At 34.7% G+C, this 15,681-nt stretch overlaps 1 protein-coding gene and 1 long non-coding RNA gene across 18 annotated transcripts in view; one reads left to right on the top strand and one right to left on the bottom strand.

Moving 5' to 3' along the window:
• The window catches only part of LOC126911257 (uncharacterized), a 59,701-nt gene extending 58,477 nt beyond the window's left edge, over positions 1-1,224 (top strand). Inside the window, exon 2 of the long non-coding RNA XR_007705771.1 lies at positions 965-1,224. This is a non-coding gene — a long non-coding RNA (uncharacterized LOC126911257). The remainder of the gene's footprint in view (positions 1-964) is intronic.
• The window catches only part of LOC118262263 (guanine nucleotide-releasing factor 2), a 33,886-nt gene extending 18,671 nt beyond the window's left edge, over positions 1-15,215 (bottom strand). For 5 of the 17 annotated variants that reach the window (XM_050697249.1, XM_050697252.1, XM_050697262.1 and 2 more), the window contains exon 1: positions 4,991-6,685. In XM_050697249.1, coding sequence (XP_050553206.1) covers positions 4,991-5,639 — 649 coding nt within the window. In that variant the 5' untranslated portion in view covers positions 5,640-6,685. Of the gene's footprint in view, positions 1-4,990; positions 6,686-15,034 lie in introns of those variants that run through there. The other 12 variants (XM_050697250.1, XM_050697255.1, XM_050697257.1 and 9 more) reach the window with 4 other exon arrangements.
• Positions 15,216-15,681: the final 466 nt, after the last annotated feature.

The raw sequence follows: 15,681 nt of genomic DNA, 5'->3' as shown, positions 1-15,681 counted from the left end.
GTCGGAAATGTATTTTTGGTTATCGTTACCGAATAAATCTGATTATATAATATGTAATTCGGAAGCTATATCGGCTTTGTGACATCGCAAAACAATTCAATAGTGTTATGATTAACGACCAAAGCATGCAAAAAAAGTCTTGCTTAATTAAGTTCAGCGAATTAAAGTCATGGTCAATAAATTAGGCATAGCATAATATCCAACAAGTGTTTACAAATTCCAAAAGCGGTATAAACAGAAGTTAAATAAGCGAACAACAATTAAAGAGTAAATGAGAATACACATTGTATAAGTGGCGAGTAACGTAGTAGCATTGTTTTGTCTTTAGTCAACTTTTTTGTCAACGGCCTTAACATTATGATAACAATAGACACAATGGTGCAGTTCCCGCGTCTCTTACGTCTCGTTACACAATATCAAGCATTTCATTAGATGCACTACCTGTTTATAAAGCGCAGAGATACGAACAAGGAAGAAAAATCGAAAGCTTAGCAGCTTCTCTTCCGTTTCATGGAAATAGAACACGACTATGCACGAGATAAATACTTGTAGTTATAAGATTCAATTTTCAAGTAAAGTTTTATGAGTACGTAATTGAAGTGAAAACACGTTTAGATTACTTTATTCTACGCTTTACGTCCGTAGAAACTTCAATTAGTCGAACCACTCAAGTAAAATTAAGTTGTCAATATTAGCTTTCATACAATTACGATATTTTATACATGGATGCTGGAAGATTTTAGCAGCTGACAATTATCGTTGATATAGACAAACTATTATACGCAGTAAACTGTGAAGTAACTACGGATTTTTATTGAATTTGTGGAGGAAGTAGTCAACTCGGACCACATGCCTACGGCCCATTTGGGACGAGTTGCAGAAAATAAAATAAAATAATATTTTTAGTGGTCAACTCGTCCCACGTCACTACCACAATGAGATAAGGTACAGTCAGTAGCAAAAGGGTTAGTGTAGAAATAATAAAGTTCTATTACTTTGTTGAAAACAAAAGATTTTCTAGGAACTTCATTCTATCTATGTTATCATTTACTTCATAAGTGACCGCCATGACCATTGTTTAAGCCACACATGTTTACTATTCTTAGTAATTTTGGATAACACATGAATTTGTGCGATTGCTAAAATAAATTGAGCTAATAAATTATTTAACCGACACTAAAAAAAGAGGTTCTTACTTCGTAAGGATGTTGTAATATGAAATAATCTATACTAATATTATAAAGCTGAAGAGTTTGTTTGATTGTTTGTTTGTTTGTTTGAACGCGCTAATCTCCGGAACTACTGGTCCGATTTGAATAATTCTTTTTGTGTTGGATAGTCCACTTATCGAGGAAGGTTATAGGCTATAAAACATCACGCTATAACTATTAGGAGCGAAGAAATAGAGGAAAATGTGGACAAAACGGGGGAAATTATTAATTCTTGAGGGCTTCCGTTGCGTGCGCTGCGAAAATGGTTCAAGATACGAAAATTATATGTATGAAAGAATTATTCCTCTTAAAATTATCTAAAAAAAAGTCCGCGACAGTGTATGTCTATCTTTTAGGATTAACTTACTAGAATCGTTTTTATGGTAATCAAACTGGGTCGAAATTAATGCATTATTTGTTAAGGGTTGTATTAACGAAAAAATATTAATCTTTATCAAAATAAATGTGTTGTTCATTAAGAGTATTTAATTGTGAACAAAATTGTCTTTGACGTCACTAAACTTCAATAAACATCTTAGAAGATATTACAATTTTAAAATAACTCCGATATAAAATTCACCCGCGCCGCATGATGTGCGAAACACGACGCTGCCAGGAGGAGAGGCATTGTTTGCGAACGACGCGGAGCCTGGTGTAACTATACTCAAAAAAATTATAGTCTTACTAACGAAGTAAAACATTTTTTGATCATTGACCATCGAAACCGTTTGTTTACAGCGTAGAATGGCAAAAAAGAGGTTTACCACACGCCCACATTTTATTGTGGCTGTCTAACAAAGTACAACCAGATTCTACGTATAGTGCAATTATATCGGCTGAAACATTTGACAAACAAAAAAATCCAATTCTTCAATTTATTGTCATAAAAATATGATAGAGTATAAAAATATGGTCCTTAAGGATTTCGTAACATTGCGTCACCATGTATGAAAGAAAACATTTGTTCTAGAAAGTACTCTTTCTTTTTTTTGAGGGGGGAAAATCATCCGTTGGCTACTCCTGCCTTGGGTGAAGCGAGAAGGAGTGTAAAAATCACCCCGTTCTGATTTAAGCCGGGGCCCCGGTAATCTTTTACGTTGTCTGCAGCACCGGATCGGGCATCAGCCCTATTGGGTCCCATCTGTAGTGGCCTGGCTCTTTGAGGCGCGCACAGAACGCGACGCACGGTACGCACGGGTCTGGTTTTGATCGGGCGACGAGCTACTCTTACTTGCCGTCCGCAGACCCGCGCTTACGGTGGCCGGGGATCGTCACGCGATCCTCGACGCCCGGAGTGTCTTCTGCGGCGGCTGGGGCGTGAGGAGGATCGTTCCCTCACGCGCTCCGCCTCCTCCTTAGCTAGGATGACTGCTTCGCAGAAGGGGGAGACGGCGTCCCTTTTCCCCTCGCTCCTCCTGAACTAGAGCCGGACGTGAGAGGTTACCGTCGCCATTCACATCCCTAAGGACATGGCGATGCTCAGCACATGCAATGCACACCGCCACTGTATGCTCCACCATATCTTCCGGGCGGTCCTCGCAATGACGACACCCAGACGAAACGCCCGGGTGTTTCCTCCCGCCAAATTCAAAGAGGGGACTTACCACTGCTATAACGCATATATAGCTGGCCCATCTAAAAAGTACCCTAGGAATTTTATTTCTGAAACACAAACCGGGGTGGCGATTACCCAACCTATAGGCGCAGGTTTCCGGAAAACAGTGGAAACACATATAGTATAATGAGTGTGGATATAATCATAATCCAGTGCTATCACGAATTTTCAATGCACAAATTAACCGTGGGTAACAGCTATAATTTATGAAGCTAAGAAAGTTGTTTGCAAAAATAAATATAATGCCTAAAATGACTATTCCACGCGGACGAAGTCGCGGGCACAGCTAGTCTATAAATAAAACGAAAGTAAAGAAACAAAACAATAAAAAAATATTTTTAATCTTGTGTTGCTAACTGTACCAAACATTGATAAAGTTTAAAAATCCATACAAAAAAAAAGTGGGACGAGTTGACCACTAAAAATTTAATTTATTTTTAATTTCCCCAACTCGTCCCAAATGGGCCGTAGGCATTTGGTCCGAGTTGACTACTTACTCAATTTGTGACAAGTCAACGCACAATAAAAATGCTTTCCTTCGAAGCTTTTCCAAATAAAATATTTTTAAACGAAACTTTAACTAATAATCTACATTTGTATAAGTAAATTGTTTAGCCAGTAATCATTTCTAATTTAAACCCATATCCTATCCTACTAAATGCTAAGGTTTGTGAATATATGCAGATGTTATTTTTTCATTTTTGCGGGCGCAAAATTGAAAGTACTAAACGAATCCGAATGAAAAGCATAGGCGGAATATAATCAAGACCTATAATGACACAGTCTCACACAGGGTGCTTCTTATCCCAATAATATGGACGAAACTGGTAAATTAAATACCAATTGTTACGAAATAAAATCAGGGAACACTTAAATCGACTATTCAACGGTATAGTAGCTAGTTACAGTACCTATAACATTTTTTTCTCTACTCTGTTATTAAAGAAAAAGAAATATCCGTAAAAAATGATTGAATTGTGCTAGACCTTATGACCTTAATTCTGAACGATTTCACATTACGAGCAATCAATACTTTGCACAGTTTAATCATGGAATATCTTATGAAATAATCTTATTCTTATGTAATAATAAAGTTATTTATAATGAAAAAATATTATTTACGTACAAAATTATGTAATTGTACATTTATGTGAATGTGTCACATATGCATTCATTTTACGCCGCTTTTGTATTTTGTAGTAAATATAAAATAAATATCAGAAATAATTAACTGGAATCAAAAAATACTTCTTTGATATCAATCTCGGTACAATTTTGCTTTATATTTTACCATAAAAGTTATACTAAGTATAACTGTTTAAATTGTGTAAAATCTGACATCGAACCTGACATTAATACCAGATATGTTGATACATGATTTGAATCGAACCTTGATTAGAGACTGACACAATAATATCATAAAAATCGATTCATAATTTACGATTCACTTAAAATCTGTCATAAAAATCTTAAAATAATATTAAATTACGACTTTATAGGTTCATATCCTGAACATTTATAGATAAAAATCTACAACAATTATAGTTTTTAAACATATTTTTATTTAGTTTTATTGTGATACCTAATATAACATGTACAATAAAGTAGTGCATACGAAATTAGAAGCTAGATGGACCTGCGCATAAGTTATGAGCAAGATGGTGAAACGCACCAAAATACCTGTATAATTTAATTTTGAAAATAATAAATAGTTTTAATGTGCGCCCCCAATCGATTTATTCTTGCATGTACATTTTATCGGTCAGATAATTCCATCGATATTTTTTCACGATTTAATCACTTCCATATCTCTAGTGAAACTTCAATTCAAATGCCAAACGTCCACACAAAGATCACAATACGACTATAGATACTATTATTTAGCTTTTAGCAGACGAATATTAATAGTATCATTTTACTGCAATACGTAATTCCGATAAACAAATGAAATCGCAACTAGTTGCCAATGATAGAACATAGAACTGTAGTAGTTGGTAATTAGTAATTAGTGTGTACATATACCTAAATTTAACTTAACGTTATGTGTAAAATATATGAATGATCAAATACAGGAAAAATTGTAACAGACGTGCTCACAAATAGCAATGCAATAATTATTACATTATTTCCTGAATTCATTATTTTAATATTGATATTTTCGTACCGTTTTTTCCAGAAACACTGTCGTTGTTTATTTGACGGTATACTCCTGGGCCTGGCGCCGGTGTACATCGAGAATTTCGCCCATGTTCTGGTCGACTTTGAGCATCTACTACAGAGTACGACTTCCTGGCATCTTCTCTGCGAGACACTAATGTATCCAAGTCTTCTGACGGAGAAGCGAAATGTTTCAGCTGTCCGTCATCAACCAAGTTTTGAAGACTGCTGCCATATCTTATTTTGTTTTTACTAAGGTAACTTTTTTTCGATGGTTTTAACGTAAGGTTGTCAAAACTTTTACACGGTGTTAAGGTATACACATTATTGTTTCTTAGATCATAATATTTGTTGGGGTCGAACGTAGTCATTCGTGGACTATGATCTACTATGATATCAGGGGCTTTATATTTCATTGGACTGGCACATTGTAATCCATTTTGTGGCACTTGTTTGTACCGATTACCGCGGCATTTAATATTTCTAATGTTGTTTTTAATAACAGACGAACCTCTTTCCTCCAAAACGTGGAGCACGTCAGTAGTCTCTAGCAGTCTCAAGGGAGCTAACCCATTTTTATAAACTTGGTAACTTCTTTTATTTCTTCTCTGGTTTTGATTATCGTCATGTATAAAGCTTTCATCGTAATGTGGCATCGTAATTTCTTTGTATTAGTTTCTTCTATTTCTTCAATGTATATTATGTTTTCAAATCGAACTATGGTCGGAAAAAAATATTTTGCTTGCAAATTGGCACACCTCTAGTAAGGGTCACACATTGCGGACATTTTCATAGTAACCGGTGATCGGTACGAGGCGGATGCTAGTGCACGCCGTAGTGAAAAGGAGGGCCCTCTAGAAATCCAAGAAAGTGGGTAATGTACCTCAGTCAGGTTTCACTACTTTATGAAGATATATTGTCATTTATTAGTATATATGACCTTGCGTTATCACAATGTTAAGAAATCTGTATCAGAAGGCTACGGTCAGACACAGAAATAGCAAACACGTTGGAAGATACAATTAGATCATTATTTATTTACAGTATATGCCCGTCGTCGTCTGTGTAGATCGGAATGGCCGTCACATTCTGTGTATCACGCGGCTTTGGTATAGGTACACAGACTGACTGATGTCCAGCGTCCACTGTCAACCTTGACACCACAAATTCGAGCGTAATAAACCAAGCCACACATTGACACACTAAAATATTCTTGTTCATGAATGTAATTCACAAATAGATTTTCAATTCACTTTTCCGCAATATAAAACTTTTTAATCATATCATGTCAGTCACCCACTTTTTTAACAGGAATATTTACGAAATTAATAGAATCAAACTCAACATTACTAATTAAGGGGAAAACTTGAAATCGGAATTTATGTGTTTGGTACTTTCTCTACAAAACAACCGCTTGGACACTGATTGTGGTTTTCACTTTAATACGTAATATTTGATGTAAACACTGAATTTATAAAGGTACTGTAAAGTACCACACATAATTTCATGTAACAAAACACGACCGAACAACACCTAATCTAAAAATATCTGTGCGCTTTTTCACAACACGATCTCGATATTCAGCAGAGCAACGAGTGAGCGAGCTCATGCGCAGCGGACCATAGTATTGACACAGGGTGACGATCGGTCGCGGAGCTGGGCGGCGCAGCCGGCGGCGGCGAGCACAGGCGCGGCACCACTGCCAGCCTGTGACCGGTACTCCGGTGCTGTCACACCGGCGAGAGTGAAAGTGCAGCCACCGCCGCCGCACATCTCCGCCGCGACGTCTAACCATTGCACACCTGTCCTAACATACACCATTCCTACGCTAATGCGTGCTCGTTGCATAACAATCGTAATCTCATATCTTCTATCCGTCCCGCACGGTCTAAATTGGCTAAACTTACGATTATAGTATTTTTTTTGCAGGTCCTAAACCAAATCAATTTATGTAACCAAGTTAAATGAATGTACATAAATCAATTAGGTAAGTAGTGCATGTATCTATCCCAATCATGATAGATTTATGTATGCGTTGTAAAGTTGTAATTAATAATAAGTACAAACATCTTCTGTCAAGTTAACTCAAGTTTAGCAAGGAAAGTAGGTATTAATTGGTTATAGTCTAGTAGACTCTACAACTTTACGTCATTCAAACAGACGGAACAGTCGTTTTCTCTTACATTATGCAATAATTACCAAACCAAGATATTTAAGTACATAAGCATGTAATATGTACCTGTACAAAAACAGAATTATCTCATGCTATGCGAAACTTGCTAAATGTTACTCAGCAGAACTCAAAAAGTTCAGTGAGAGCTCAGTATCCATCCACATACTTGCTGAAAAAGCTTAGGAAAATATCTTGGCTTTTGTGAATATCGTAAGTGCAGCCCTGGCTAATGCCAATATCATTACGGAATTAATTTAACGTGGATCGTTTGGTGGTCATCTTCGCCATGGTAAGAGAAGTGGGTACGATAATTTTCATCGCGTTAGAAGACAGTGGTAATAATGGCTTATAAGGGACGGTGGTAAAGTTTTATGGAATAATAGATTCGCCACAGACGACTTGGACGCATGCTTAGGTACTGATCAAAATCAGCTTAATAAAAATTGGGATTATAATGATTACATGCAGATCAGAAAAGCTTTTAATGCAAGACATCGTATTAATAGCAATGTAGCTAACAGAAACACGCCTCGAAAAACTGGAATACTTTGCAAAAGTAATAAGTTATGGAATAAAGTGAAGCAGACAAGCTAACAGTAACATGATTGTCATGCAGCCGACACAGAGTTTATGCAAATAGTATAATGGAAGCCGCGGAACAAATTTAACCGCAATGACACTCTTTTGTACGTGTCTGATGTTAGGAAACTAAAAAATTAATTACAACGTCGAAATAAACGCTACTTATGAAAGATAGTTGAAATCTCTTATCCAGCAATTACCAACGTTGTAGTAAAATGAATTAATTGCTTTAATGGTTGGATTAGGGATTTCTTCCGACAGCAACTAGGCACACGGGCGCACGCGCACTCGGCCACCGGCCACGGTCCATGTAACTCACTTTCCAATAAACTAGCCGCGGTCGTGATACCTAGCTAACGGGATCATATACTTCTAGGTAGATTGCAGCCTAATCATTACACTCAAGATAATGTAAGGTACGCCGCGTCGTCCGTTAGCATTGAGTTATTGCGTGCTCAAACACGGTATCATTGGGTGTAATGAATTCACATTTTGACCATCACCTTATGCAAGCAAGGTTTAATCTAAAGTAATATCAAGATAGAATAACGTTAAAAAAACTGCGCAGCATTGACCAGATTCTGCTATGGCTGGCTGGTAAAACTTGAAACAGAGCGATTGAATACATTGTTTTTTTTTTTTATTAAAGTCTTTTAAAATTTGGGTTTCTTTTGCCAAGTCGTGATCTTAGCCGAATAATATTGCGCTTGTGGTGACGACCATCTCATCACGATTCCGTATAATAAGAAACCGTAATGATAAAGTGATAATATCACAGTAATCTCTTTGGTGAAACTGAAGGATTTGTCTGTGCAATTATGGACGAAGTTATCCTTACGAATAACTACCGGAAATATATTATTAAGGATGGGACCGTTGACATATGTCGGGCATGTCATAGTCCTGGTGAATCCATAAGACATATAATTTCTGGTTGTGGTCGTTTGGCTAATGGTGAATATTTGCATAGACATAATCAGGTGGCCAAGATTATCCACCAGCAACTTGCTTTGCACTATCAACTTGTTGAGTTTGAGGTTCCATACTACAAGTATGTGCCCGATCCAGTTCTCGAAAACGGCCATATCACGTTGTACTGGGATCGATCTATCATCACTGACAGGACTATTGTAGCCAATAAACCTGATATAGTGGTGATAGATCGGCAAGCGCGCCGCGCGATGATAGTCGATATCACCATTCCTCATGACGAGAACCTCGTGAAAGCTGAAAAAGATAAACAAATAAAATATCTTGACTTGGCTCACGAGGTTGTCGACATGTGGAGTGTGGATTCGGCTATCATTGTGCCGATAGTCGTGTCGGCCAACGGATTAATACCCAACAGCCTCGACAATCACCTTAGGAGGCTGGGGTTGGGCGGATGGATCAAGGGCCTGATGCAGAAGGCAGTACTCCTCGAAACGGCACGTATTGTGAGGAGGTTTCTGTCTCTGGAGCCCTAACCACCGGTAGCTTGGACCATGTTCCCGCTACTGGTCGGCTCCTACTTTTATATTTTTAAATATTATTTTATATTGTATGTTTTAAATATTATTTAAAAATGTAAATTTAGAGAATTTTAAATAAATATGGAGAAGTGAATCACATTGCAATCTGAAGCAATAAGCTTCTAACGCTTTTTATTCCTCTAAAGTGGTTAGTTGGTTACAAAAAATATGCATTTAGAACGTGCCCTCCATCTTAGTAAACTGACGTTAGCTCAAGAGATGTCTATTTCTATCCATATTTTTATAACAATTCTTCTATTACAATCTTTCCTGAATTCAAGTTACATGTGCCTTTAATTTTATTACAAAACATAAACATTTGTGTTGGCTTTGTGTCAAGTTTACGTTGCGTTTATAACAATTTCAGTCATATGGTTGTTATTTTTAGTATGACACATATACCACAGTAAGGATATAAAAAAAATAATTAAAATCCCAACGTTTGAAGGTCAAAAGCCTTTCGACAGCAATTTTGTCATTTCGTGTATGTAATTGGTCAGAATTGGCGTATGATAATTCACACGCAAGAATTCTCACGTTCACACTGGTGCACTACTGCAGAAATTCCATGAACATTACCGAAATATCCATTACAGTTTTTTTAACCTACTCTATATCTTACAATTTGTAAGTTGCAAATAAACGATAGGCCACGTATTGAGTAGTAAGGAAATTAAACATAAACAAGCATCACACTTGTAATGAAATATTAATGAAATACTGCGAAATCGAGCGCACGATCATTACATACGTTGTGGCAACACCATGCTATTATAATTGCGTAAGTATGTGGCTGAGACGAACCGTACATCTATCTCAGGTTCATAATAAAATATTTGAAAGACCAAAAACAATCTGATTATACTTATATACTAAGCGAGTAATCACCTCAATTTTAGATATTAGCTATCTGGGATTTTTATATTAACTAGTGGTCGCCTAGTGGTTGAAATTCAACCATATACGATTTAATTTACAATACCACTTAACATACGTTCAAGGATAATTTTTATTTAACTCAAACTCAAACAAACTCTTTTATAAAACTCTATTCATATGAGACGTCAATATCATCGCAATGTCTATCGATTTTGACGTTTTGTCAAATACGATCAGATACTATGCATGTGTGTGTAATGTTTTATTTATTGATTTAATGTACTTTAAAAGCATTATTTTTGAAAAATATTAGCGTTCTTCACGTCTCCTACACATAAACTATAAGTGTACCAAATTTTATGCTCCTACGTCCGCGCAATTTTCGTAAATAGCGGTCCAAAGTTTTTGCATCACGTATTAATATATAGATTTATAACTTGACTTAGTGGCCAAAAATTCTACCATATTCTACTGACTTTCTGGCAAAAACCTGGATAGATTCAGAGATTTTGGAGTCAAATACAGAAAATTTCAAAGCTTGCTCGAAAACGGCGAAACAGATGCTCAAATATTACTTGCGTGCCCCCGTAACACTGATACACGTAATTCATTGAAACCAATTAATTAAAGTATCTGTACAGTTGTATATAAAAAATGAAATTGAAAATTGAAATTGTTTGTAAGTGAAATACCATAGTGTACATCAAACTGGTTAATACCAGATACATCAGCTATTCAATACACAACAATAACAGAATTCTTAGTTTAAAAAGTTATTTTTTCGTTACATCTTTCCTTTCACTTTCATCGAAATATAAATAACAGTTACCCTGTTAGATGTGCCATACTGTGAAACTTAGTACAGTATGAGAAGTAGCTACATCAATCAAGAGTCTCCGAAGAGAATTGAATTGGCGCACTTAAACACACATTTGCATAGAAGACGCTATGTGAATAGCTTTGTAATGGAGGTAACATGTGGCAAGTGCAAATGGGTTCCATATAACGGGTCTCTATATTCAGAAGAGCATTATGAAATAGCTCGAATAACTGTTGAGGTACAGTACACATACGAATAAAATTTGTGCCAACGTAATTCCGAGTCTGACAGGACAGTTTCACATACTCGGTAATGATGAAGCAGAAAACATTGAAAATGGCTTCAAAAGGCCAACTTTAATTACGACTTCGTTATTGTAATAATATTTTATTTTCAAAGCGTCCTCATTTTCCCACAATGTCGTTTATCGAGTATTACTTTCAGTTTGGTAATGAAATGCGTATTTACTCTCGACAAACGGAGTGTCATTTGAACTATCCCATATTTTTTCCATAACAATGGCTGTCAAGCCTGGAAACCAAAACATTTATTTTAATTACAACGGTTACAAGAAATAACAGTCCCAGTACGTTGTTCTCTTATACGAGTGGAACGAGGTTGGACGACCGCAATCACGTTCAGTCTGCGTCCGTGACTGCTAAGCCATCAAGCTGCCTATGCATAGGACCAAATTACGTACCAGCATCACGGAATTTAGATATCTCAACTCTCTCCTAGATCTGTTTAATTAAACCTGAAACGAATACACCGACAATAGTTCTAGTTGCAGAGGCGTAAACTATTAAAAACCCTAAAGTTGCGGGACATATCTAAGCTCATTAAACCTTTGTAAATTGTGGCATAATCTTACTTAATTTTTGGATCCGTTGTAGATTTGTGTCCACATTTCAGCTTCCATTTAAGTGTTTTTGAGTTTGACAACTTCTCAATAAACTATCTACTGTGTCAACTGGCAATTCATAAGTGAAGTAACTAAATTGCAAATACTTGAAAAACAGATACGAGTACATAATATTAATTATTTTATTTCTTTATTATGCAACTTTACCAATAAGATTAGTTATTAGCACGAGACGCCTGTGTCGGAAGACTAGTAACAGTTAATTAATTGCTTTTTATTATATTTGCTTTGGGGTATACCATTAGAGCAATGATAAATAATATACTATTGCACGTATGAATTAAAAAAAGAACTCTTGGATTGTATAACGATCATAATTAGTGGTGCGAGACAGAACGCACTACTCTCAACATCTCACTATGCTATTCTATCGTTCAACGCAACGCAAGAATCTCATATAGATTGCCCAATATGAATATGCGATGCCGTTACAATTATTGCTAGATGAAATTTACAATGATTTAAAACTATAACATTTCCTTTTTAGTAAGTTTTGTATGATTTAGAATCAAACACGTAGTGTTGTAATTTTGTAATAACATGGTATTGTCCCGTAACGTTTTTATTCACGACTTCCTTAAATGCTCCATTTAAAAAAATACTCAACTATTTCGCGTCATGTGAGAATTTTTCTTCTCTTGTTATTTAATAGGTACAGCGTTAATTAATAGGTTTGAGCTGGAGACACAAATGACATCATAATGTAACAATTAAAAGAACCTAGCAACTAGAACGAACCGGAAACTATTGCAATACTTTAATGGTATCTATTTTTCTTTTTAGTAACATTATTATTCAATCTAAGAAAGTAGGTAATTTTCCTAGACCCATCTTTACTTTAGAATTAAGAAGCACTGATTGCTTCCTGTTTCTTAAGATAATCTTTATTTTGGTTTGAATATAGCTTACAAACAAGTTATTAACGTGAAATTAATAAAAAGCCAAGATGTCTACATTTCCTGACAATGACCCCATTTGCCGATAGCAAATAAACCCAAAAGAAATTGTTTTTGATGATTCTGTGAACTCTGTTTATTATTTCGGAAACTTATAATACAGTAATCGTAACTACTAACTACGTATTTAAGTACGTATATAATTTTATTACTTGGCTAACATAACGTTACATTGCGTTTATTCTGTTAAAATAATACATGTAATCGGCAGATAGCGTGTTAAAATCACTAGTGGAGCTTACCCATACTAGTGCCGTTTGAGAGCTGATCTGTAGCGAATCTAATAAAAATGTGGGACAGACCAAAAATTGCCACTGCCACAGGCGCGGCGGATGCTACGTACTGAGCTAGTCGATTCGCAATTACAGTTGTTGTGTATAGGAAGGATGTACCCAAAGGAAATATGTACATATGGACACTTTAATTTTACATTACATGACGCGTTTTATTTTCAAACGAGTGTGTAACTGCACAAGTGCACATATTAAAAGTACTTTTCGATATTTCTTTCTAGTTTCATATAACAAACAGCGATTCTATTATTTAACTAGGGTGGTAAAATATTATAGAGTACTTTTGATAACTAGGCTGATAAAAACTTTATATGATATATATAACAAGTCTGATATACCACAAGTCCGATATACAAGAAGTTTGGAGTACTTAAAAAATACTTGTGGCTTGTGATAAGCTCAATCCTATGTTTTACAATTTCATTAATAAAAATAAAGAAAGGTTGACTGAAGATTAGACCTTTACACCTCATGCTTGTAATGTGTTGTCCTTTTTAGCATTGTCTTTTGTGTTTTGTACATAAATGATAAATAAATAAAGATTCAAAAGTAAAAGCATTTTTAATCGGATCAAATATGGAGTATTGAAACAAAACAAAAATATAATTATGTGTCCGTTTATCGGTTCACTAGTGAATTTATTTGCTGATTTTACGAAGTAAAGATTATAATTACAAATAATTAGAATCATACTTGATATCCTTTATCACAAAAAGTTATTTTTTGTTTTAGTTACTAAATGGCTTTATTAATAAATCCAAAAAAAAATTTATTCACAATTCCACCTTTTTGGGAAGTTGGTTAAATAAATGTAATTACAGAAAAATATTTAAGTTCTAGTAAAATTATTTTAACAGTTCAAAGATTAAGGCCCTCTTTCATAGTGTTATTTGTTGAACTTAATTACAGGAAGACTCTCCAGATAATAATATATTATGGTCATTTCAGATTTGGCAATGTATTCAGAAAATATTGAAACTTAGCAACAAACATTTCTTTACATTTTATTGATTTCTTATATTATCACATGGAGTAGATCAATATGGACACTAATATACTGTGAACATAACTTTTTTGTTCAACTACTAGGGCAAAGATTCAAGTTTTTATTCATAGTCTGAATGTCGGTCATCAACTGATAAAATTTGTTAGACTGATAAATAAAAAATACAGTAACATAACACAGTATACAGTGATATCACAACATTTACATGTTATTGATAAAAAATTATACTTAAGTATGTAAGTCACCATTCATGACACATGTTTTGTAATAAACCTAAGATGAGTCTATGAAACAGGAAACTTTGCTGTAATTATGTGAACATTCTTTATTTTTATTTTATGTCATGATTTGAAAAACAAAGACTAAATGTCTAATAAAAACCTGCCTGGCCTATTCATATAAGAATTTGACAGATTACTAAGAAAGAGACAAAGGATTTAGTTAAAATAAATGAAAATCAATAACTTAATGTTATATCCTTGTGTGGAACTAAATATTAAATGGGGCTTATAATAGTATTGAACATTATTCCCATTATCAACACTGTTACAAAAATTGTTAACAGTAATGTTTATTTAACTCATGACTAATGACAAGGAAAAAGTTAAGTGCTATTCTATCGATTTCACAAACCAAACTCTATTTGAGGACAATTAAATATTATACTTGTATTTGCAGTCCCTAGATTACTCTCAACGATCCAATAGCTATCAAAACGAAAAATGTATACTTCTTCCCAACTACCCAACCTATTAAAGCGCTAAATTATAATTAAGAAATATTCCACATTATTCGAGTGGTTTACTTTAGAATACATTGAGTTAAAAATATAAATAGAACTAGAGAAACAGATGAACTGAAACTGTAATAAATTTATACACGAAAGAAAAGCATTATAACTTCACATACCTTGTCCGCATTTGTCAGTCTTTGGAGTGGAAGTCATCTTATTCAACTGTAACTACTATGTCATATTAACACAATTAACAAAGTTTTGATTTGATTTAAAATTAGTTAATAGGGCAGAATTCACAAAAAATATCATTAGACTCCACCGGCAGCCATGTTTAGAAAACAATTTACAATATATTGCAGTTAGCGCCACCTGTACGATAGAAATGAAAACTTTTATTGAAGATTTACCAAATTTCGCTCCTAGATGACATTAGACGACATTAACAAAAAAAAAAATTTATTGTTACGATTATTAAAATTTCAGTATCTTATCATCCTTCTAATAATAGGCTATTTATGATAAAATTAAATCAAAATGATATAATTTTGTTCTTGGTAATTCTTATGGGCAGACGTGCTCCATCGTAGGCTGCATCATCACTTCCCATGGTGATATATATAAAAAAAACGTAAAAAAAATCATCTAATGTATCCCAGCCCAACAAATATAATATAACAACAAATATATACATCATATATATTTCGATTTCCCTACAGATCTGTCTATCCTGTCTCTCGGTAAATATATAATCAGATTCGTTAAAGATTTGGTTTGATAGCTTATATAAATAAAAACATGTAATTGTTTTATTTTTTAATAG

The sequence above is a fragment of the Spodoptera frugiperda genome, chromosome 12, assembly GCF_023101765.2.
Source record: "Spodoptera frugiperda isolate SF20-4 chromosome 12, AGI-APGP_CSIRO_Sfru_2.0, whole genome shotgun sequence".
Classification (NCBI taxonomy): Eukaryota; Metazoa; Arthropoda; class Insecta; order Lepidoptera; family Noctuidae; genus Spodoptera; species Spodoptera frugiperda.
Note: the sequence above shows the minus strand (reverse complement) of the source record. Positions and strands in the feature narration are given on the sequence as shown.